The sequence below is a fragment of the Zeus faber genome (genome assembly GCF_960531495.2).
Source record: "Zeus faber genome assembly, chromosome: 14".
NCBI classification, from domain to species: Eukaryota; Metazoa; Chordata; class Actinopteri; order Zeiformes; family Zeidae; genus Zeus; species Zeus faber.
In genome coordinates this window covers 21,405,588-21,430,979 of record NC_137200.1, presented here as the reverse complement: position 1 = coordinate 21,430,979, position 25,392 = coordinate 21,405,588, and the positions used below count along the sequence as shown (strand labels likewise).

General features: G+C 47.5%; 1 protein-coding gene across 2 annotated transcripts; it reads left to right on the top strand.

Annotated features, from left to right (window-relative positions):
- cxxc5a (CXXC finger protein 5a) lies at positions 1–18,643 on the top strand. 2 transcript variants are annotated; one of them, XM_080013867.1, is made up of 3 exons: positions 1–115; positions 7,844–8,924; positions 17,100–18,643. In XM_080013867.1, exons 2-3 carry the CDS (start codon positions 8,127–8,129, stop codon positions 17,139–17,141), a joined length of 840 nt encoding a protein of 279 aa, XP_079869993.1. In that variant the 5' UTR covers positions 1–115; positions 7,844–8,126; the 3' UTR covers positions 17,142–18,643. The 2 variants fall into 2 exon arrangements, with proteins under 2 accessions (XP_079869993.1, XP_079869992.1); XM_080013866.1 differs by having other exon boundaries at positions 17,097–18,643.
- The last annotated feature ends 6,749 nt before the right edge of the window (positions 18,644–25,392 follow it).

The window sequence follows — 25,392 nt, the reverse complement described above, 5'->3', positions numbered from 1 at the left end:
TTTTTTTTTTGGGTCTTTCTTTCTTTTTCAATTTGATGTTTTCGTACTCTCCCCGTTTTCTCTTCGCCGCCGCTCGGAAAGCGAGACGGAGCGCTCGGACCGTGGGAGCCCCGAGGTAGGTGCGACTCCCGAAGCGGGGCGGGTGGGGGGGGGGGGGTGGTGGAGGCTGGGTGGCGTGGGGATATAATGCAGATCCACGGACGAGGCGGCTGGGCGGGTGTTTTTTTTTTTTTTGTTTTTTTTTCACTTTTGTGGAAGTGCGCGGAAAGTTGGAACCACGTCTTCGCCCGTGCGAGTTACGCGGCCGAGGGCGCGGAACGTCGCGCCGAGCCGTCCGCCGGTGCGCGGGGCTCGCCGCGGAGCGCCCCGCGGGCAGCGGCACCGCGGACACCCGGGGTCCCCTTTTAGATGCGCGCGTTTCCGGACAAAAGGTGCCCGTGCGCTGCGGGGCTGTCGTGGTTGTTGTTTTTTTTTTTTTTTTTTGTTGTTGTTGTTGTTGTTGTTGTTGTTGTTGTTTCCACGGGGGAGATGCACGGTGGGGTTTCGGATGAAGCGACGCGACGCACATGTTAATGATGCGTTCAAGATCCCCACACACGGTGGGACATGGGGAATTCTAGGTTGTTGTTTTTTTTCTTTGTTTTTTTGTTGTTGTTTTTTTTGCCTGTTTGTTTGTTTTTGTTTTATTTCCTCACACTGCTGTAGCATGTGTGGGAAATGCTACTACCATTATTTTATCATTATTCTTTTTATTATTATTTTTATGATTATTATTGCTATTGTTATTGTTAAAATCTCCTTGTCGGTGACCAAACTAGTTGATAGCTCACAAGGTGATTGTTAAATGGAATAGATCCGTCTGGATTGGGGTGATGCCTGGATCTAGGATGCGGAGCAGCCGGGGAGGGATCACGGCACTTGTCTGTTGCTCTGATCGAATACGCTTTGCATTTTGAAAGTTTATTTTTCCCACTACAAGACCGCTTCACCCCAATCACAACCCATAGGCAACGCGCACACACGCACGCACACACACGCACACACACACGAAAAATGGAATCGGTGATTCCTGACCGTGGAGACAAGCCCAGCAGGACAGCCGCTGTGATCCTGTGTTTCAGAGTCAGCTCTTATTTCTCTTTCTGGTTGTTCGCATTCGACCGCGCCGTTATTAAAGTTTCTCTGGGGTTCGGGCTGACGCGGACGCGCTTTAGCCCCGGATAACCCCGATGTATTTACATCCACGGCTATAATAAGTCGGGGTTGTTGTCGGGGGTTTTGTTTTTTTCAGCACCTGATGCCTGGTTTCTTTCTTTCTTTCTTTCTTTTTTTTTTTTTTCCAGTTTGGACAATGGGTGGGTGGATGGAGCACGGTGGAGATTTACTGTTTCCAGGCTATTTAGCCCTGTGCGCGCGCATCTGTGCGTGTGCGCGCGTGATTGCGTGAGTGTGTGTGTGTGTGTGTGTGTGTGTGTGTGTGTGTGTGTGTGTGTGTGTGGGAGAAGCGACGGGAGGTGGAAGGAAGGAGGATCGGGGAATGTGGAGGAGGGAAACGTTGTGTTTGCCTTTCCCCATTAACCCCAACTTCAGCTAACCGCAGCAGATCCGCCCCCCCCCCCCACCCACCCCCACTTATTTCACGTTCGCCTTTATTTCATTTTGATTTATTTAATTTTTGCGCCGTTCTGTCAACTTCTGCGGGGACTGCCGTCCCCCCCCCAGGGACGAACGGTGCCTTCTTATTTCGCCCCGATCCGATCGCGTTGCTGTTTAACGTCCGAGTTTCGACTGGGTTCCACGCGCAGTGCAGCGTCCGCCTCCCCCCCGCTGACTTTTTTGTTGCCGCCGGTGTGTTCGGATGCCCGGGGTGTCGTCTGCCGGCCTGATGGAAGTGACTTCAGGAGAACCGGTTCATTCCGTCGGGCGCACTTCCATACAGCAAAGTGGGAATTTGCTCTGGTGCGCTTTGGTGCCTTTCGCAGACGATTAGGATTATGAAACAGCAAGCTCAACAGTCCGAAAAAAATTGGGAGTAAAAAGGCTAATAAAATCCGTAATAATAATAATAATGGTAAAGTGTATTAAAGTAAAATTACAATTGTACATGTTTTTAAATATATAAAAATAGACAAAAAATACAAAACAAAAATAGACAGGTATATAAAAATAAACAGAATATACAAAATGTGATTCTATGCCCAGGATTAAATGAATGTTATGTGTATATAGGGTATAAATTATAAATATTAATTATTACTACACTCTCACTAGCTTGCTACAGTATGTACAGTGTAATACCTCTGTTAGTGCACATATATTATTGCACAAGTTGTGTGAATGTGTGTGTGTGTGTGTGTGTGAGAGTGATTGATTCAAAGTATATAATCAACAGGAGCTTTTTACATTTGGGCAATATATCAAAAAACAACAACATCTTGAATTCAGAGCAATTCACTAATACATAAATTATACTTGTGAGAGATACTTTGGGAGAGATGGTCGTAAATAAAAGGCGCAGGTTAATTCCCTACGCTTCCCAGACGGTTAAACGTTCAGCGCCGTCAGGGGTCAACAGCTCCGTGGGAAAAGTTCATCCCTAAGTTTCCATAAGTTCCACCCCTACGCTCGGCTCCACATTCATTTTGAATCATACGTCAAGTATAGGAAGCCAAAAGGATGTGTTATTCTTAGAAAATAACACACTTCTACTCGAGCCCAAATGACACCGCAGCACTAATCTTTGTGATATATTGACTTTTAATGGTGGCAAAGACTTTAAAATGTGACGTATTCCATGTTCCATTGATGGATCTTAAAGACCAAGATATGAGATGAGATAAGTTAAGATAAGATAAGACGCTTTGTTATTCCCCCAGTTATTTCACGTTATTCCCCAGTATTAATACGCTATACTATTACAAAGATGTTGCTATTAAAGAGAGTGACCCCTGCCTCAGTTCAGGCTTAGGGTTAGTGATGGACTGCACGTATCAAAATGGGAAGAGTTGCTCCCAAAACTCTTGATGGGGTGCGAGGCCAAAACTATGGAAGAAGTTTGGAGACGAGGGGATCCCAGTTTGTGGGGCAGGCGTTGGAGCTGTTCTGCAGATTTTTCAAGGTGGGCGGGGAGTAATAACCACTGGAGAGCAGCAACGGCTACAAGCAGCGGTAGGAACACGCTCTACCACGTGCAAACGTATGGCTTAGTTTGACATTATAACTCATTGAAGTCAAGGTGAAACGCACGCTCCCCATAAACCCTCTGAGGTTAGATTTTGAAGCCAATATGTCAACGATAAAAATTTAACTTGATATGCCGATTCATTTTTTTGGAATTGTGCCACAGCAGCCTGGTACCTCCTACGTGTAATGTTGCGACAACCAACTAAACCAACCAAACAACCCCATACATGACGTGGTAGACCAAGCTACTTTGCCACCAGATCTGAATGTGAAATACTTAAATAGGTCCGTATGAAATGGATGAAATTTCCAACCAAGCGGTAGTCTCGCCTCAAATTTCCCGGCAAATAAACCCGGAGAGCAACGCGCCGGAGACTCGACCGGGTGCGTTCGGCAAACAGCATGCTCGGTTTGCGTTTGGCGGAGCAAAAAATAAATAAATATTTTTATCGCCGCGTGGGGGGTGCAATCAAACTTGGAGCCTCGTAAATGTAACGCTTCGACATTCGCACGCTCACGCACGTTCCCTTTTCTGAAACTATTAGACTATAGCTAGACATACACCATCTGGTGAGGTGGCGGCGTGGCGTGTCATTCACAGCATATGAAACAACATGATGTTCACAAGCGTTTTGAGGCCGTCCCATAATGCGGACTAAGCCGGAACCAAAACGGTAGATGTTTGGATATGCAGCTAGGGTTCGTTGAAGCGGTTATGTCATATTATTGTCCGGGCTTCTGTCCTGGTTGCAGGTTCCCGCCGAGCCTCTCAGCCCGCCCCCGCGGTCAACATTAAAACGAGTGTGAAACCCGTAGTCGTTGAGGTCTTATTGATCATCCGGTGGGAACGTTACCGAGATTGACGTCTGAATCCGGTAATCGAATGCAAAAGAAACAAAAAAAAAAAACACAGACAACTGCATTTCTAGCAGAAATTACCATCGCATTCCTCCCAGGTTTGCCGCCGCTGCTGTTTGCGGCTGCTGTCATCACAACTGACCTTTAATGACGGTAGACCCCCCCCCCCCCACCCCCAAAAGCAATATTGAGGTTTACTTTTGCGTAGGAATATAGGGGGAAGCGTGAAGCCCCCGTTTGAAAGCGTCGCACAGGAAATTGAGCAAAGGAAAGAAAAAAAAACAAAAACCCACAATATGGTTCCCTCCTGCAGCATTAGAGCCGGATCCAGGGGAGACGTTTGGCGCTTGATGGCGGAAACGGTCCCCCGACTGCCCGAGAATAAATCAAGGCAGCCGCCGCGATAATTTGACCAAATGATAGAGAACCGACTGATCGGTTTTCTGGCACGGATCAATGGAGCCTAAAAGCCGGGAATGGACGAGGCTGATTGGGGGAGGGAAGGGCCGCGGGCCGCAATCCAGGCCCGGGCGGCGGCGTGTCGCGAGGAGGACGGGGCGACAAAGCCGGGAGCTGAAAACCTTCAAACTGTCGCTGAACAAAGGCCTTTGCGCCACGCTCGTATCAACGCCACACACGAACACACGATTCGGCTGCTTACGTGCAAATGCCATCCTGATTAGATTGCGCGTTTGAACAGAAAGCGCTGCATGATATAGCCCCGTTCCCGGTCAGCTGACCTCCCGAGTGACTGAGCCACACGCGGCGTCATTAAATGGTCAAACGCGTTTTCTGGTAAGTGAGGAGAAACTGCAAGCGCACCATTTTGGAAAGAAGACAGCGGCAGCCGAATAATCGACTAATCGAATAATCGAATAAATATTAACCCTATTGAACAGCCTTGAATAGTCTCAGATGACTCAAAAGTAGGCGTCCAAATGGTGTTGGAATCCATATAATACTGAAGGATGCTCAGCCGAACTTTATTTTCTTTCGGCGGTCATTTAGATTCTCATGTTCTTCCAAGTATTCACTCAACTGCTGCACTTTCAACTTCAGTTTGCGGAGATCGTCGGCAGGAAAATAGGAATTGGTGGGAATTTGCCTGGCACTCACTGTTTAGAACGGTGACCCGACTGTCACCTGACAGCGTAATGGTTCAAACGGGCCGACGCTTCAGCTTCAACTGATCTCGAGTCTTGATCAAAACGGACTGTGATTTTGTTTTGACCCGTGTCACTCAAATCCGTCCGATTCGTCTCAAGGGCTTTTTATTATTATTTTTTTTTTGGGGTTTTCTTTCTTTTTAGCACGTTCCAAAAGACAGCGGCGTCGAATGACGCGCGTCTTCCTGCGTCGCTTTTTTCCGCACCGTTCCGGCCGAAGTCCCCGGCAACGGCGCCCCGGCCGCGGCGACGCGCCGGGTTCTGTCGCCTTTTTCTTTTTTTTTCACATCGCGAGCGGACACGGCAGTGAAGTAAGTGTGAAGATATTTTGGAGAAACCGGACCCTGGTCACTCTGGGGGGAGAGGGAGAAGCTGGAGGGGCTGCGGGGCCGGCTCTGCTTCGCTGGCGCCACATCCCCCCTGAGCTGGTGAGAATGTGGGGGCTGCGCTCTCGCCTTTGAAGCTTTACCTCCCACTAATTCTGGCCTTCCAGTTTCCACACACTGCACACACACACACACACACACACACACACACACACACACACACACACGCACACAGACACACACACACACACACACACAGACACACAGACACACACACACGCACACACACACACACGCACACACAGACACACAGACAGGCACACACACAGACACAGACACACACACGCACATCCACACACGCACACACACACACACACACACACACACCCCACACCACCCATCCTCTTCCCCTCCCCTTCCCTTTGTTTCCCTTATAAGGACAGGCCCGGCCATTTCCTCGGCTTTTCTCCGGGAGGCGGGTGCGCTTGTTTGTGAACGCGGACAGGTCAGGAGGATAGCAGCGTGGCTGCTTTGGCCGCCTCTTTTTTTCGTAGGCGGCCCGGCCGCCGCCACAGGCATCTCCGCGTCCGGCCCTCCCGAATCTCATGCCCCCAGCCGGAAAAAGCCTCCCTCCCCGACCGACCTCGTAAACGGCCGCGGTCTCGCCAGGGAGGGTCCGGGCAGGAAGGGAGCCGATGGAACGTCGGGCGAAAGGCTTTGAACGTCGCCGCCGGTCGGACGGCAAAATAACCTGAGCCCGGACGGCGGCGGTCCAGTCACAAACACCGAAAGAGGCAAACAAATCTCGGCAAACATGTTCCTATCAAGGGCCGTCGACGGTGTACGCACCGGGCCACAGGCGCCGCTCGGTGAAATGTTGTCGCCGGGACTCCTCAATCGGAGAAGATTTGTGTTATTACAGACGCTTTGGCACGAACATCCATCCCCGTCTGCACCCTCGTTGGGGTGATAACAGTGACACCGGGATCAAAAACACTCATTATTGTACGTCCTCTCGCTGCTATGAAGAATTTCGCAGCTGGGCGCACCCATCTGGGGGGTCCCCGGACCCCACGTTGAGAACCCCTGCAGTACAGAACGCTGCCTATCCTGGGTCTCACTTATTGCAAACTTTCCGGTTAACCCCGGCCAGATTTTCCCGTCATATCAGAGTGCGGGGAAAAACTTGATGGCCGGCGGCTGGCAGGACGCCCACACGCGCTCCAGTTATAGTTAAAGTTTCCGATGCAAAGCTGCGGGTTGTCCAGATGTTTGTTTCGGACAAATGTAATCTATTGATTTTATGTTCGCGGCTCGTACTGGGATTTAACAGCGTTGTATAATTGGGCACTCCAATGTGACCAAGTTTGTGAGATAATATACCATATTGATTTTAGGTTTCGGGGCCATGCTGCTTCTAAATAATGTAGGATATGCATATGCATTGATTATACCAACTTGGTATTCCCAAAGTTAGATCCGAGCAATGGGCGCCCTCGAATGGGCGGAAAGAGTCGGTGCTTAATGGATTCCCCCGGCAATCTGTTCCAATCCTCGACCTCCGCTGTGGACGCCGCCCCGTTGTCGTCGTCTTTTCGCCAACTTGACACGTCACTGGAAGTTATGATTGTGCATAAATATTATTGAATCAATTCCTTCCCGCCTTTAATCAGCCTGAAGCAGGAATAATGCCCCAAAGAAACATTTTGACTAAGTTTCGGCGTGTGGCAAGAGAATGAAAAACCCAGTAGAATTTCTTAAAGGCTGATCTTGTGTAATGAATCAAAGTAGAATGAAACTCGTTTTAAATGTGTTATTTGCTAAAAAAAAAAGCGCAGTTACCGCATTATCACAAGTGTCTTACCTCATTTCCAGCTGATGGTTACTGATTCACGCGGTCAAATGTATTTTTCTGCTGCATTTTGATGGGTTATTATGTAATGAAACACGATGTGATCTATATAAAATAAATTGCATACTTTTTTGTAAATATAACTCATCTGACCAATATCAGACTGCCTTTGATCCACAATGACTTGAATGATAAGTTTTTTTTTGTTTTTTTCGGGGGGGGGGGGGGGGGGGGGGCACGATGATGATGATGATGCAAAGTCTTAACATTTGAACGAGATGCACGTCGGCGAACATCTCGATGCTCCTCGCATCAGGACCAGCGCTGTGCCTCCCATTTACATGTCCGTTCCTCTCTCTCTCTCTCTCTCTCTCTCTCTCTCGCTCTCTCTCTCGCTCTCTCGCTCTCTCTCTCGCTCTCTCTCTCTCGCTCTCTCTCTCTCTCCCTGTTGTGTGAAGTTTCCAGATCGCCGATGGAAGAATGTGGATGAGGGCCGACTTCTAGCGTGGGCGGATAGGCTCCGCGGCCTGGCTGTTGTCCTCGGGCCGAAATATTCCGCCGAGGCGAGGGGTCAGATCGCACCTGGGCACGGAGCGGACGAACAGAAGGACTTTTCTCCCCCTCCTCCTCCTCCTCCTCCTCCCCCTCCTCCTCCTCCCCCTCCTCCTTGCTCACCCCCCAATCCCCCCCCCCCCCCCTTTCCACCCTCACCCCCCAACCCTGGGACGTAGACTCTAGACCATGTCTGGCGGACTGTCCGCGGGGAGCCGGACAGAGGACCTGGAGCGGAGCGCCTACAAGCAGGACTCGCCGCCCGTGATCGAGCGGAGGAACCGCAGCGGCATCATCAGCGAGCCGCTCAGCAAAAGCCTTAAGAACTCCCGCACCCTCTCGCAGTACACAGCGGCCTCCTCCGCCGCCACCAATGGACACGCGCGCAACGGCGAGGCGAAGAGCCACTCGGCCAAGGCCCAGTCGCCCCCGCAGCCGCAGCCCGCCGCCTCGGCGCTGACGGCGGCCAAGCTGGACCGGACCCTGGAGCAGGTTCTGGAGGGACAGAACGGCCTGCTACACTTTGCCCAGGCGGCGGCGCTGCTAAAGCGGGCCGGTATGGAGCACATGCTCCTGCCCGGGGGTATGGGAGTGGGAGTTGGCAGCGGGGACGCCAGCTCGGGGGCTAGCGACTTGGAGGGTATGTCTGTCACGGACGCTGTCGGTGGTCCCGTCGACTTCCCATATGGAGTCGGAGGCGGTTTCCCCTTCAACCCGGGGCTTTTCATCATGACGCCGGCTGGGGTGTTCCTGGCGGACAGCGCCTTGCACATGGCCGGCCTGGCGGAGTACCCGGCGCAGAGCGAGCTGGCCTCCGCCATCAGCTCCGGAAAAAAGAAACGGAAACGTTGCGGCATGTGCGCACCTTGCCGACGGCGGATTAACTGCGAGCAGTGCAGCAGCTGTCGGAACCGCAAAACGGGCCACCAGATCTGCAAGTTCCGCAAGTGCGAGGAGCTGAAGAAGAAGCCGTCTGCTGCTCTGGAGGTAAGAACTGGGACAGGATGTTGGTGGCGGGCTGGGTTTGGTGAACTCAAATCTGTTCGAGTGTCAATCCACTCAATATTGCGGTATCTGACCAACCAATCCCGCTCTCCCAGGATTGGATTTGTAGGGTCGTAGGGATTTAGAATCCCAATATTATTTCTGCTTAAGAGTAAGTCAAACGCCCAAACAGGAACTTCCATTAAGGGGGACGTGCTGGGGCTGTGCAATATGACGATATAGTATATCGTCCACACACTCATTACAACATTTTGCCGTCTGCTACCACGCCGCGACAACATAGCGCAGGTGAGGGTGACTACCGAGTCCAACCAAAGCATCTTTGTTAGAAGCATCGGCCACATGTCTTTCAGCGAAGATTTCAGCGAATGAAAGTTTACATCTTTGATTTTATGTTAAAAGTCAGATTTATATATACATATATATATATATATATATATATATGAATATATAGGTGTATATCGCTATATTTTTTCCGCTTATTTAGCCTCTCCTGTGAATTGTAATGGTGTATTTTGATATAAACGATTGATTAATTGATCCAGAAAACATCCTATATCGTGATATATATCGTCATCGAGATATAAAATGACCTATATCCGACTGAAGATTTTGGCCATATCGTCCTGCCCCAGGACGAACTTTGGGTTGGTGTCAGAGACGCAGACGCTCCGTTTGTCAACACAACCGTCCGTCGGTAAATGAGAGCGGCGCTGAGGGGCTTATTGAGCGGAGGCCTGCTATAGAGACACAGCCTGGTGAATGACAGGTGGTGAGGAGGGTGGAGGGTCTGTGCGGGGCGGCCGTGCGCCATGGGGGTCTCCTTAATCCGTCCTCCGCGCGCGCCAGCCGGCCACATTGGTGGATCAGCTCGCCGTTGGTCATTCAGCGTCGTGTTTGCGGTTGTACGGCCGAGTAATGCGCGGCGACTCTGAGGCCGTTGTTTATCTGCCAGGCCCGCGTGTCTCATCATATTTTGGGCCCTACGGGGTTTCTTTAATTGTCTTTGGTTGAACGCATTTAATCGACTTGTTTGAAACGAGATTATTTACATTTAATTATGCCGAATTGTGAAGGAATTGAGAAAAGCCGGGGAGCGACGGCATCGGCGTGTGGACGCGCCACTCGGATCCGGTCAACGGGAAAACAAACAGAAGCTCGCTGAAAAATCTGTTCAAACATAAGCAATAAAAATTGCCTTGGAGTAACAAAAACTGAGCCTTTATAATAATAATAATAATAATAATAATAATAATAATTATTATTATTATTATTATTATTATTATTATTATTATTATTATTATTAATATTATTTAAGCGGTTGAGCAGCACTGGGGATGCACAGATAGAGCGGTATCTGTAAAATCTGATTTAGTTTTAGAAAATCAGTGAATAAATCTGTTTCAAAAGTGGAAGAGCTTAAAATCAGTGATCTTAATGTAAAATTCTCAAAAGCCCAGTGTTCTTTATGCTATTTAAGTTGATTGTTGGCATCGTATTTTGGCATGTCTTTTTGTTTGTTTTTGCATGTGCTCATCTATCTGTAGGTGTTTAGATGTGTTTTATATTTAGATGTTATATGTCAGAAGGGTATGTGATCTTGGAGATAGGGCAGACATTTGAGATATTTTGATATGATGACTTAATATGCACAAGGGACATATCTGTCACAGGGCGTTTGCAAATATGCAAATGATATGACATAATATGCAATGTAGAACATCCACACTTTGACCAGTAATGCACTGTTTTGTAAGTACAGTAAAAAAAAAGATTCTTATTTAGCCTCAATCTGTTGCTTATCGGCCTAAATGGGAATTTTAATGCGTAAAATAAGAGCCGCTGACTCCAAAAGAATACTTAAAAGAAAAAATGGGAGGGTTTTGCGACTTAAAAACGGGGTCATGGGCCCAAAAAGGTGCAGAAAGACACATAGGGAATATTCATTACCACTGTAATGGCGTTGCCCTGACATCCCATCACACCGTAAATCAGCGAACATATGTCACAGACATAAATTACACGCGTTACATAACACGTCGCTATCATGCCGAGTTCAGACAATGTGATTCTGGGCTGATTTTCCACTCGCCGACAGGTTTTTGGAGATCACCGAGCAAAAGGGCTGGCCGGCTCGGCTCTTCCTATAGGTTGAGACAGGCGGGCCGCCCAGGGCGCCATCCCGAGGAGGGCACGGAGTGGGAGCGATTGGGGCGCAATTTTAATTCCTCATTGAAATGATATCCCTGTGCATTTCATAAGCTTCTATCTGTTTTATCCTGTTATCGTAATGCTCACTGACTGACAAAAAAAAAGAAAAAAGCGACTGCTCGGCTTGGGGAATCTCAGTCGACTGACGGGTTTCCGGCGGATGATTCGACTCGTTGACTTTAAAGGGGGCTTCCCTAGTGTAGTGTGTTCACAGCATTAGGGAATGACGCCAATTAAAAGTGAGGAGGTTTATCTTTTCGGCTAAAGAGGTCGATCGTAGGGTAAAAGGACGCTTGCCAAATCTCAGCAGGTTTTGGCGGTTCAGTTTTACCTGGCAGTGAGTTTATTCCACCGGGCGCATTTACATTTACAAGGGCTTTCTCACGGTGAGGATGGGTGCGTTTCTCCACAGACGATTAGCATTTAAAAAAAAGCTTAACAGTTCGGAAAAATTAGAAGTGAAAAAAAGAAATTATACTAAAATAAAAAAAGGTTGGGTAAAAATGAAATAAAAATTTAAAAAATATACACAAATGGCCGAAAAATACAAAACTGAGATCAAATACATATAGTCAAATACATATAAATATACAGAAATATACAAAATGCGATTCAATGCACAGGTAAGTTATCGGTATGGGTATATAGGGTAAAAATTATAATGATAAATTATTGCTATGTATTTACTAAGTTATTATAGTTTGTACAGTGTTATTGCACATATATAGATTATGTATTAGATAGAGGACGCTGTTGAGCATTACTGCTAGACATGGTGGGAATTTACACATTGTGTAAAGTGAAATTGATGGAAATGATGAGCGATTGATTGATTGATTGATTGAGTAAACAAACTCAGAATTTTGCAGCGGTTGGTAGATCTGGGAAATGATTCTCAGGGCTCAATCCGTCAAAGGCCCTGTTTACACTTGGCATTAACATGCGTCCCGAGTGATCCGATCACAAATGGACAACTCTTAAGTACGTCCGTTCACACCTGGCATTGGCATTAGAATGCGTCTCCACATGCGTCTCAAGTAACCACATGGGATCGGATCTCACTTCCCCGCTCTATAGGCAAATAAACACGTACGTCATTTCCGTTTGCAAAGACCATATGCGAAGATCTTGTCTGGTACTCCATCCACGAGAATCCATTTTGCCCCTTGTTGAGGCTTCTTCTTGTTTCGCACTTTTAATATGACGGCAAACGAGTACGTACTTCCGCTCACGCAGAGGCCGTCAGCCGAGTAGGCAGGCCTTCAATGTGGCCGAGGACAAAGGAATGCGGCCCAGACCACCTCCGAATGTGGTCTGAGCGATCACCCATGAAGCATTTTAATGCCAGGTGTAAACAGGGCTAAATTAAAGAGTCTTCTGATCCATTTTCACGGCCGTGAAAAAAAAAATCGCTCAAGGCAGCTTAAAATGTTGAGAATGAAGCCGAGCGTATAATAACGTTTCGGGGAACGGTCCAAACATCAAAAAACGTTTCGTCGGCCGAATTGAAGGGTCGCACGGTCGCGTCGACCCCATATCCGTGACTCAAACAGTCCACGGCCGCCGTGGCTGATATAGGTCAGACAGTCTAGAACCCGGCGTCTGCCGACTCTCACCTCGTACGCCGGCGAAAGAATCCCCGGGAACCCACCAAATAGATCCCTACGTACCTACCGCCAGTTATTTCTCTTTCCAAATTGTGCTGGTATGTGAATTTAGATTTATAGCGACGTAACTAGACACAGGAAAAATTGTGAATAGGACAATTTCAGCCTATATTCCCTAACGATACGTCTGCATGTATGAAGTATGAGGTCTTATGGTCTTCCTCTATCTAGACTAAGCTGTGACATTAGTCCCATCTATGTTCTTTTTTTTTTTTCCCATTAGCAAGCCAATAGTTGTCTCAAGTGGCTGTGTTAGCAAGTCAACAGCTTTTGTTCAACATCAATTAATGCGAGAAGGCAGCTTTAACACGACTGTCACTGGCGGCGACGTCATCAACCAAAGCTCAAATGTCAGATGAGGAGATCTGCGGAGGGTCTGCTGCGTCGGGGGCGGGCGGGGGGGGGACTGGAGATGAAAAAGAGTCAAATGCCAAAACTGAGTAGATAGAAAAAATAACATTTTTATTATTTATCAAATCGAGACGGCGCACAACCCCCTCAGAAGGGCCCCGAGACTCGTATTCTGCTCTGCGCGTGTCGGTGTGCTGTGCGCGGCGGCAGCGGCAGCGGTCGTAAGCGGACACGTAAAGGACCGAGCGCGTACCTGCAGCAGCGCACTGACTTGAAGGGGGAGCACAAGCCCTCCACGGAAGGCTCGGGGCAGCTCGGAGAGCATTGTGAAAATTTGCCAAGTGAGGGGGAGTGAGAGCCTTTGGGGGGGATTGGTGATTTACCTGCTGCTCGTCCGTTGCTCTGACGGGCGACAGGCGTGCAGCCACCTCCGATCTCGGGCCCGATTACCTAGACCCAACACAGGTGTGGCCGCCTCAACCACACCACCCCCACGCCGCAGATTTAGTCTGGGAACTCTGCGTCTTTAAGGGAAGCAAGCGGAGACGCAGGGGTCTCATCGACTCTGTAAGAGAGATGGTGGGAGGGTCCCTCTGGGTGTCAAAGATCGTAGGTTAGGAGCAGAAGTAAACTACAGACGTAGATAGGGATCAACTTTTAGTGTCGATATAATACTTTTATATCTACTTTTATATCGATATAATACTTTTAGGTCTAATTTTATGGTGCGCACTGTACTCTTACTCTTTGCATTCCACCGAAATAATAGTTTTCACAACACCGAGCCGAACGACTCCTCTGACTCCCGCTCACCGTGCGGTTAAACCGACTCGGTCGAGTGAACAAAGAGTAGAAATATTGGACGACTCGTTTTACAGAGTGACTCCTCGAGAAGCGAATCTCAAAACAGGGTCAAACCTTTCATCACTACGAGTAGTCCTCCCTCTCCGAGTGAAACTGCTTCTGTCTGGAACTGATGAATTAGATGAATGAGTGCAACGCAAGAGCCAATTTCCCTTCTTTATTTCTTTATTTTGAGTGGAATTTGAAAATGAGCCAAAATACGAAAAAATTAATTTTGATTAGTAATTATTCAATTATTGACAGTCTGATATACTAAATTGTAGTAGGAGCAGTATTGCAGAAGCTGTCCGTTTTCTCTTTACCATCTCTTAGATTGACTTTATTTATTTTGCGCTTTTGAGTTTGGCGTCTGGGCTCTACTGGCGAAATCATAGTCATACTTAGTGGGCCAGGAATATAGGAGTGATGAGCTCGAATTCCCCCGCTGGATGGAAGAGCAGAACCCAACAGGTGGATGCAGGGGAGGTGGAGGGAGCGCAGCGAGCAAGCAGGCAGTAAAGCAGGTAGAGCAGGAGGGACTGCTTAAACTGGACGGCCCATGAGGGAGCGGGAAGGTGTGGCGCCGTCAAGTTGTCTGACAGAACTAGCTTCGCCAGCTAGGCATCATTGATCAGTCATAAGCAGTTTAAGTGACTTTTTAAAAATGTGTTTATAGATGTAATACATATGTATAATAAATGAAGAGGAAAGCCATATTGATTTCCAGTGAAGTGCATTGGACGTTCATGGAAATATGCGTGATGAAATTCCTGAAGTATTGATATCGCTGCGGGGTGGATAAACCGTTTTAAATTATTATTTAAAGCTGGCGTCTTCACACTCGAGATTACATTAGTACCAAGTACTTATCTACTTTTGTCAATGTGGTAGTTCCACTTAGACTAGAGTGATTTTGTGTCAGGGGTATTTGCACTTTTACTTGAAGTAAAAGGTCTGAGCACTTCTTCCGCCATGGATGAAAACTTTTTCATCAAATACATGAATATGTGTCATTTAATAAATTTCATAACGGCGTAGAATGATGGTGTAAAATGCGATCTTGTGATTGAAAGTTTCACTTGTTTAACGGTAGCTTTACTCTGTACAAATAAGCCACAAGGCCTACAGTACATTCATATGTTATTATCTTATATGTATTTCTTTTTGGACACACAAAATAGTCTGCAAATTGACAAAAGAGAGACATTTCAACAGCATGTCTCATGTCCAACGCTCAGGAAGGTTCTGTCCCTGGACAATGCCCATAGATAACATCTATGGTTAAATTGTTGGATAATCATGTTTTTTCCTCTTGTAAATAGTGTCAATTTCGTCCTCGCCAGGGAATAGACGTGCCAGATGTTGCCGTCTTCTAAACTGCCTTGATTTTTAGACCTTTTTTGGGCACTAGCGGAGAACCATCACCATGCAAGTGACGAGATGAGTTGTCTGCAAACTGTTTATCCTGCGCTGAATTAAATGGCCACAGTAGAGTAAAATGTCATTTTCTATGCTCACCAACTTGCATGTGTGTATGTGGGTTTTTATATATTTTATGAATTTACGTGTGTGTGTGTGTGTGTGTGTGTTTGTGTGTGTGTGTGTGTGTGTGTGTGTGTGTGTGTGTGTGTGTGTGTGTGTGTGTGTGTGTGTGTGTGTGTGTGTGTGTGTGTGTGTGTGTGCGTGCATGTGTGTGCAGTTTGTTTCAGTCATAGAATCATGCACAGGATATTTTTTTTTTCTGGGCTATTTATGTATATTTGGCTATTATTATTATTATTATTATTATTATTATTATTATTATTATTGTTGCTATTATTATTATTAATATCATTATTTTTATTATTATTATCATTATTATTATTATTATTTTGGTTTTAATTTAAATGTTATCTTATTTATTTATTTGATTTATTATTGAATTGGTTATTTTATCTTCATTTTGATTTTATTTGAAATTTTCAGACCGATTGTTACCAATTATCTGTGGAGAAATGCACCAATCCTCCCCATGAATAATGCCTCGTGTCTGAAACCCTACTCTGATTCCGACTCGGATTCCGGTTCCGATGTCGACGTCATTCGCTTCGCTCGGCCTCGGCGGTGGCGCCCGCGGCGGATCCGGAACCGGCGCTCTTGCGAGAATGGAAAGAAGAAAAAAAAATGCATTTAGCAAACCACGTTGGGTTGGTGTGATTTCGCACGGGGCGGGGTGTTACGAGCGAGAGCCGCTCGACGTGGAGGTGTGCGGCTGTACACAAACACATATCCGACAAGCGTAGAGCGAGCGAGAAAGAGAGAGAGAGAGAGAGAGAGCGAGAGAGAGAGAGGGAGGATGTGTGTTTGTGCCGAGCTGCGTTCCTGCCTGGCTCCGGGCAGAGCTTGGCCGACGCAAAAGATTCTTGTTGTTTTTTTTGTTTTTTTTTTTGTTTTTTTTCTCGAGCCGAGTTGCACTTGCACAGGAAGCTCCGGCGAGAGCCAGAGCTCCAGAGTGCTGCGCCTCCGGGAAGCCAGAGCCGCGCCCGCTTCCCCGCTTCCCCACCTCGCCGACACCCCCGAAGGCCCCGCAGCGCCGTCCGTGCGCACATGCGCCACTCCCGTTTTTTCGTGCAGCAGGATGCAGATACCGCAAGGGGAGAGGGGGGGGGGGTGGAGAGAAGGGGAGGAGGTGGGGGTGGCTGGAGGAAAGCAGAGCCGCGTGACCGGCAGGGATGGTGTGGTGTGACGGCGGGAGAGAGCAACTTGTGCGGCGACTAAATAATAAATGTGGCGTATCGAGTTCTTTTAGCCAAGCCGGGGACATAGGGTGTGGGAGGGATGGAGGGATGGAGGGAGGGAGGGAGGGAGGGAGAGAGAGAGCAGCGGACGGGGGGCCAGACGGCGGGGCTGGGGTCGCGCCCGCAGCGGGGAAAACTCGCGCGGAAGCGAAGCCGAACGGAAGCGATTTTCCCGACGCATTTCACGTACGTGACTTCGCGACGCCATTTCCCTCTAAAGCTGTTTTTTCACTAACGGTTTCATCTCCCCCCCCCCCCCCCCATCTCCCCCCCACCCCCCATCTCTCTCTTGTGTTTCTCCCAAGAAGGTGATGCTTCCTACAGGAGCGGCGTTCCGGTGGTTCCAGTAGGACACACTTCCTCCTCCTCCTCCTCCTCCTCCTCCACCACCACCTCCTCCTCCTCCTCCTCTTCCTCCTCGGCGCTCCCCCTCTCCCAAAGCTCTGCCATCAAGTGCAATGCCAACTCTCGGATTGTCTCCAGCAACACTAAGACACTGGCTACTCAAGCAAAACGATGAAGATGAAGAAGAAGAACGACCACGGCGACCACGACGACGAAACAAACAAAAGGAGCAAAAAAAAAAAACAAAACAAACAAAAACGAAGCGGAAGTGGGAAGAAGAAGAAGAAGAAAATAATCGGGTAACGGATGCACCCGACGTATTTCCTTGAACCAAAAATGAGCATTAAGAAAACGCATCTCTGGCAACTTTCCATTCCCCTTTTTCTATGTTTTTTTTTCCATTTTGGTACCTTTTTGTCCTTTTTCCAGCAGGTTTTTTCTGTCGCTTAAAAAAAAAAAAGGAAAAAAAAAAAAAAAGAAGGAAGAACAAAAAAAAATTACAAATAAAAACACCACCCGCCGCCCCGCCGCCCCCCCCCCCCCCTTCCCAAATGGAACTTGTTCATTGCCAAACAGAAATGACGGACAATCAGCTCAAAGATTTCTGTGTTTTCGGTGTTAATGTCGTTTCACGTGTGGAAAAAGATACAGTACTTGTGTAGAGAATGTACATTTTACAGCTATATTTTAAAGCTAGTGGCTCATGGCAAAGCTCTATTATTGTAATTCCTCTTTCGCCATTTCGTTGATAAAAAAATAACCCCCCCCCCCCCCCCCGCCGACCCCCCCATCTATATTTACGATTCGTTTTCCGTCGGAGATTATAGTTTGGAGGCGGAACGGTTGTCGACTTGGAGAGAGAAAAAAAAAAAAAAAAAAGGACAAAAAAAGACAAAAACAAAGAAAATGTTTTAAACTGTAAACTTGTAGAGATTTCTTTGGGTGGGGCGGGGCGGGGCGGGGCGGGGCGGGAGGCTGGGTGGGGTGTGGTGTGGTGGGTCGCGCTGCCGGGCCGATTTCCGACTGCGGAGACTTTTCTACGAGGGGGAGGATGCGATCCGCCGGGGGTCTCCACTGTAATCTCGCCCCGCCCCCGCCCTCCCCCAAGCCCCTTCCTCTGGACTCCCAAACTTTTCTTTTAGTGAAACTGGCAGCCTTATGTTACTGTAGCCCTCTACTGAGCGCGTGCCAAACGCCGCTCAGGGCGTGATAGCACTAAGAGACAGCACTTGCTCTGAGTCTACCTTTACTGAACGCACTGAGACAAGATTTCATTTTTATTTTTATTTGTATCTATTTTTTTTTTTTTTGTTGTTGTTGTTTTTGTTTTTCATTTTTTTTTTTTTTTTTGTTTTGTTTGTTTTTTGTTTTTTTTTGTTACATTATGTCGCTGGGTAGCTACAGCTTTTTGAAAAATAACCAATCTTTGTATCATTTAGGAGACAAAAAAAAATTGGACTGGTTTTTTGTGAATAAAAAGGAATGCATGTATTTGTGTCAAAACTGACCGCCTCGATGTCGGGTCTACTTTTGCGCTCGCATGCGACTTAAAAAACAAACAAACAGAAAAAAAAAAAAATCTGGGATCGTCTCCAAAAACGTGACATATAATTTGATAATAGAGGGAAATGGGTTCGGAGGCGAGCAATTCTCGATTAAAAGCAAATCAGGCCATGGTACGGATTACTACGATGTCCTTGATTTTGTTCAGATGTATGTCATGACAGAGACAGGAAGTCTGGAGTATCCTTCAAAAAAAAGTGGAACGCTACCTCAAAGTGTTTGAAATGCTTAAAGTGGCGATCCATGGCCTGTGTCCCACAATTCCAGTCTCAACTGAACCATTTTGTCTCTCAACGTCCGGGTTGACCCTCACGCCCACCTTGTTTTCTCGAAAGTTTGCCCCCTCCTGATTGGCCGATTTGCTTGGGCAGGTGGTGGGGCGTGGTTTTTTTTTTTTTTTTTTTCTAAGTTTTTATTTTACCGGCCACAACTAGCTACGCCTTTCCCCGGGAAGCTGCATTGCTTCCCAGGGAAAGGCGGACCCCGCCACCAACGATGACAGCAGCATATCGAGGGGCACATGCCTAAACGCAAATAAAAATTAATGGCTGCCTTTTTTAACAAGCGGCAGCTAAATACAGTAGATATGGGATAAATACTAGTATTTTAATTTCCCAAAATATTCTCCCAGGATTACCGCTTCAAACAACAATTCTGACCGCGTTGTTTTCCCCCGGGAAACGTAAAAAAAAAAAAAAAAAAAAAAGCTGTTAGTTTACGCTGAAGGAGTAGGAATTCTGAAGATGCCGGGACAAAGTTTGGGGGTGCTTACTCCTATCTAGAGGTGTCCTGTGTGCACATGAATAACGCATGGGGAGCCGCATGCATAGAGAGGGGGCAGAGGAAGTCAACTTCGGCAGACGACCCAAAGGTAAGCCGAGGGCAATTAGGCCTGATTTAGCAGGTGTAACTTAAAAAAAAAAAAAAAAAAAAAAACTCAATTTCAGAGGTTAGCATTAAGTGAAAAATCTTGCGGGGTGCAGGGGTTGTAATTTTTTTTTAAAATATTTTTTTCTTTCCATGGCCCCCTAGTCGCCGTTTGATATCCGGGAAGTAAAGCTGGTGCAGATTTCCCGTGCAGCCTGGGTTGAGAGAGTGATTTTAATTAGTGAATACCCACAGTGGAACGCCCAGTACGGTCGGCTTGTGTGTGCGAGCTCGTGATCAGCTCGGCGAGGGCTGAGGGCTGGAAAGCCCAGCTATATTCCCAGCACCCCCCCAACCCCCCCGCCCACCCCCGGTGGTGACAGTGCTGGGCTAGTGCCATCGCCATGGCGATAGAGAGAGAGAGAGAGAGAGAGAGAGAGAGAGGGAGGGAGGGGGGTGTGTGTCTGGGGGAGGGAGGGAGGGAGGGGTGGCGGCTGAGGCCCTTTCATTATTAATGTGCACCGCGGCGTCCTTACCTCCTCTGAGCCCGCACAGCTCGCTACCCGACCTGCCATCCCAGGGAGAGAGGCGGGGGACGGGGGGGGGACTGGGGGGGGTTGAGGGAGGGAGGGAGGGAGGGGGCGAAGGGCAGAGATAAAGAAGAAAAAAGAAGTGAGGCAGAAAGAGGGAGAGAGGAGGGAGAGAGAGGGAGGGAGAGAGGGTGTGGGTTGTGCGAGGGAGCGGGGCCGCAAAGTGGACATCACAGTATTCCTCCTTCAGCACATTCCTCATTTCACGCGGCGGCCGTTTATCAAATCTTGACAGCAAAAAAATCACGGTTTCGCAACCGAGATCGGTAATCAGGAAGAGCCTGATGATAATAATAATAATAATAATAATAATAATAATAATAATAATAACGATAATAATAATCATAACAATAATAATAATCATCATGATAATCCACAGACAAGGTGTGTGGGTGTGGCTGCAGGTGACTGCAGAGCGTGACTTCTGGCTGTGGAGGTGTGGAGCCCAGCAGCCGTGGGCCTCTGCGGGAGTGTGGGAGTCGAGGGGTGGGGGTGGAGGGGTGGCGGGGGGGGGGGTGGGGGTTGTTGTTGTCTCTCTCCCTCCCGCTCCCTCGCCCTCCCTCTCTCTCCCTCTGTCTGTGTGCGGAGGAGGGAGGGCCGTTCGGGGTCTGTGGACAGGACGGTCACAGTGGGAAAACGCTGGAATCTTATCGCCGCCGCGCAGACGCCGAGCCGAGCCGCGTCCGATCTACTCACCCGTTTGCCAGCAGACGCGCGCGCACACACACACACACACACACACACACACACACACACACACACACACACACCCTTCCCCCCTCACCTCCCTTCACCTCCCGGGGGTGGGGGGTGGATAGGGGTTGGGGGGGGTCGGGGGGGTCGATGCCGTCCCAATTTGTCGAGCAGGGAAGAATGTTTCTGGTTTTTTAAAAAAAAGAAGAAGAAGAAGAAGAAATACAGACGTCTTCGGAGGCGGTGGACCGCCCCCCCCCCCCTTTTTTTTGTTTGTTTTTAAATCCAGGGAAATAATAGCGGCCTTTGTTTGCATCGCTGGCCACTCCGGCGTGACCGGAGTTCTGACAAACAACTCTCGAGGATTTAACTTTAGAATGACCTTTTTTATTTATTTATTTTTTTTTTAATTCCATTTTGCGTCGTGACGAGTTTGGCGTCCCGGGCTCTACCGCTCAGCGCTCTCGGTGAGCTGTACGGAGAAACATAGACACACTTAATGAGCTCGAAATCAAGGAGCGATGAGCTTGAATCTCCAGCCCCCCCCCCCCATTGGATAGAAGAGTAGAAGCCAACAGGTGGCTGCAGGGGGAGGTGGAGCGGCAAGCGAGGCAGGCAGCGAAGCAGGTCGCGCGGGGAGGGATGGCTGCTGAAAACAGCCGGCCCGTGAGGGCGTGGAATCGCGTGGCGCCGTCAAGTTGTCCGACGGAACTGGCTGCGCGAGCTACGCCTCATTAAATACGCTGCGCGTGCAATAGATGCGAGGGCCGTTGATGACGATCATAACATTAGTGTCATTCAAAATGACAGTAGTCATCTCAGTCTTTTGCAGATGTTTCCAAGACAATGTAAAATAAATGTAAAATGAATGACGTGAAAATAAGTAGTCCAGGAAGCGGAGTTCTGCTCTCTGTGTCTAATCCCCTGCTAGAGCAGTAGTACTGCTTGTTCATTTCAAAATCAATAGGCAGTAATACCATCTTCCTCACAAATAAATGAATGAAACAATTGCTGAACAAATCATACACAGAATGGAAACAAGAAACAAACATAGTAACGATTTGTTTAAATTATTTTTTTATTCTAAAACCGTGCTTCTGTTATCCATTCAGCTAAAGTACTCAGTTTTAACATAAAATTAATGGGTTGTCAATTTATGTCAGCTTCCGTTTGTTACTATGACTGGCAACTAGCCAGGGGCTAGCAAATATGTTTATGTTTAATATGTTATTCACATTATTTGAACTACATTCATAATATTGCACAAAACTATAAACAATTCATGGAGCGAGTTCAAATATCTTCAAACTCTGTCAAATGTCCATAGACTTTTTTGTTGTTGTACTAAATAATTGCAATCCAAAGCGATATACTATATGTATGAAAATATTTTTTTGCCAACATGACAACATTGTTTCTCAAACAATAAGCAATCGTATTCAAATGTTAAAAACACCACCTGATATCAAACTATAACTACAACATATCTCAAATACTATTTGTCAACCGGAAATGATGAGTTCAATATAAAGTTGTGGATCGCTTCATAATCTTCTTTATCAACCATGGACACAATCACTTGAGGATAGTGATCACATTAGAATCTTTATTGTCATTATCTCAACATACATTGGGAATTTAATTTGTTCTCTGCATTTGACCCATCCTGTACCTAGGAGCAGCGGGCAGCCGCAGCGCCCCCTGCCAACGCCACGCAGAAGGGACCTGGGACGGCCGGGGGCTCGAACCCAGGACCTTCTTGCCGCGAGGGAACGGCGCAAGCCCTCGAACCGCCGCGTCGCGCCCCCAATGAGCCGCCGTGCCGCCCAATAATCAACAACAACCAAATAATCAACAACAACGAAAACACTTAAGAGCCCCCAACGCTTAAGAGTAGCCAGTTATGTGACCTAGAGCTGATGCAGGACCTCCACGTAACACAAGTGATATCCTACTGTACCATTCCGAAATGGACAGAACTAAAATCAAAAGAAGAACGATGACTTTTTTTTTTCCTTTTTTTTTTTCTTCTTTGTTTTTTTTCAAAAGAAGCAGCGCAGCTTCCTGTTTCTAGTCTCTTATGTTCGCACGGATGTAACCTCCTAACCCCCTCAAAAACCCTCCCACCGACCACCCGACAACTGGCGGTTGCCGATATATTTGTGTGCTTTGCAAACCATTCTCAGTGATCAGGTTCGGATCAATGTCCTGCGCCTCGCTGGTGTAGAAAGTCTCCAATCTCCGTCTCCACCTCGGCCTCAGACAATTCTTTGCAACCATCATGCAGAAAAAAAAACAAAAATGGCAAAACTAACACTGGTCTAACGCATCAACACAATCCCAAACGCGGCACACGGCTTGAAGCTGGCTGGATCCGTCCAATAATCCCTCCTCCGATTGGGGGACTGCGGTGGATAGCAATCGAGCTTCTGATTGGCCGGGTGTGACATCACTCATTGTGACGTCAAAGCGGCGCGGTTTGTGGAAAGCGAGGACGATCCGATGAGATAAACAGCGCCTGCGGTTTCACCGGCAGCCGAACGACGCGGAGAGGCGACGCAGGCGGCGTACACACGACGCCTTAAAGACAGGGTCACTATTTGCCGAGTTGAATTCTCAAGGAGACAGACCATTAAAAACTCGCAAAAATGAAAGCAGGAAAATCATGCAAAAAAAAAAAAAGGAGAAAAAAAAGCCCAAAAGAAACAATTTCCGATATTTTCGCCCAATCGCCAAAAGCCTAGTTTGCAACCGAGTTATATGTGAGTTTTCCAATTTTCCAAAAGCATATTTTTTATTTTTATTTTTTGTAAGACAAACATTTGCCCCATCGGGCTGCAGTTAAGCACGGCGAGAAGCTGCAGCAGAGTGGTAAGTTTCTCCAAAATAAAGCGTTCAGTGAGGTTGCGCCCTGAACAGTTTTAAACGGCGGGAACCAACGTTTTTAATAATGTCTGGGTCGACAGACGGCTGGCTCATCCGGTAAGGCCGCCGAAGGCACAAAGGAATGAACTACGCATGCACATAAATAGCGTCAAATGACGTTCTCCCCTTCAGTTTTTGGCCCATGAATAGTCTTTCTGCTGCGCCTATTTCACGCCGTGTGCCTACAGGAATAACTCTTTTTATCGCTGCTTTTAAAAACGTCATTTAAAAGCCCCTCCCACCAACTGACGTTTAACGATGTCGCGCGAAACGCGAACGTGTGCGAAAGAAACGATCGAATTACCAAAAAAAGGACCCTCGAAATGGTTGGAATTTTGAACTTCCGACGCTGCAAGTCAGATGTTCAATCAGTTGCTGCTGAAAATTGTTTTTTTTTTCATCAATAGATCAAAATTGCAAGATAGCAGTGGTGGCCTTTAAAAATAAAGAGCATGTTTTTTAAAATATAATTTAATCTCATAATCTGAGGCCTAAAGCCTCCTAAAAGCTGCTCTCTGTCAATGTATTTTCTATATTTTTTTCCACCCTCTGCCAATTATGATATGAAAAAAATGTCATACCGTGACCGGGGAATTGATAAAGCTCTCGACTTACCGGTCCATTAAGGTTTCTTCGATTTTGGCACGAGACTTTGAATTTTGCAAGGGCTCAAGGCAGCGGGTCCACTGAAACCACCGCTTTTGCCAGCATTAATATGTTCCTGTTCTACGTGACCACATTTTTGTCCGAACGGACAATCTCATTAGAATTGCGGGAATGTTGCTGCGTGACTAATAAGTATGACTGCTCCGGGGAGAGCGCCGGATCGGGCTTAAACAAACTCTCGTCAGGGGGGACATTGTGTCCAGAGAAGGCGTCCCCGTCACGCACGCGCGTCGTTACGCAGGGTTACCTGCCCTGGGTAGCCCAGCGTTTTGCCGTTTCATTTCCAATATGTTGGACAACATTGATCAGACGTGAAATTCAAAAGTTTTACTTTTTTGATGGAGGGACAAAATAGAGGGGGCAAACAGCTCATTTGGGTTTGGTGATTTTATTCGAAATTAACAGGCTCGTAAAGTTCAGCTTCAAAGGGAACGGGTTTTTTTTGTGGTATTTACAGCATGGGCAGTTTTGGGGGGTTTTTTTCTGAGAAATTTGCTAATTTTTTCACATTGTGACTCCATTCTATCGTTGAATAAGTTCTGCTGTAATAAAATGCTGAGCAGGACGTAGCTGCGACCCCACCCCTCTCCCGTCTCTGCATGGAGCGGTCCGACAGACCGGCTCCTTTTCTCCTCATCGGCGCCTTCTGTCGGTTCTACCACCGCGAACAGCGACTCCTCCTCGGCACGAGCTCTGATTCTGTGCCGGCAGCTGTCTTTGCGTGCTGTCGAGCGACGACGAGCCCTCTTCCTTGTTCACGACTACCTGCTTCAGACGGTACGCACGGCGCAAAGGTATAACCCAGACTTGAACCCTAACATACATGTCTCATGATGTGCTGACTAGTAACACTATGTTTACTAGTAACACTATGCTAACTAGTAGCTCAGTGCTAACTAGCGGGACTATGCTAAATGGTCTCATTATCCGAACTACTTGCACTATGCTAACT

Coding starts and splice junctions, on each gene's coding strand:
- cxxc5a (XM_080013866.1), top strand. CDS start 8,127: ATGTCTGGCGGACTGTCCGCGGGGAGCCGGACAGAGGACCTGGAGCGG. Junction 8,925..17,096: donor AGCCGTCTGCTGCTCTGGAG/GTAAGAACTGGG, acceptor GTTTCTCCCAAG/AAGGTGATGCTTCCTACAGG.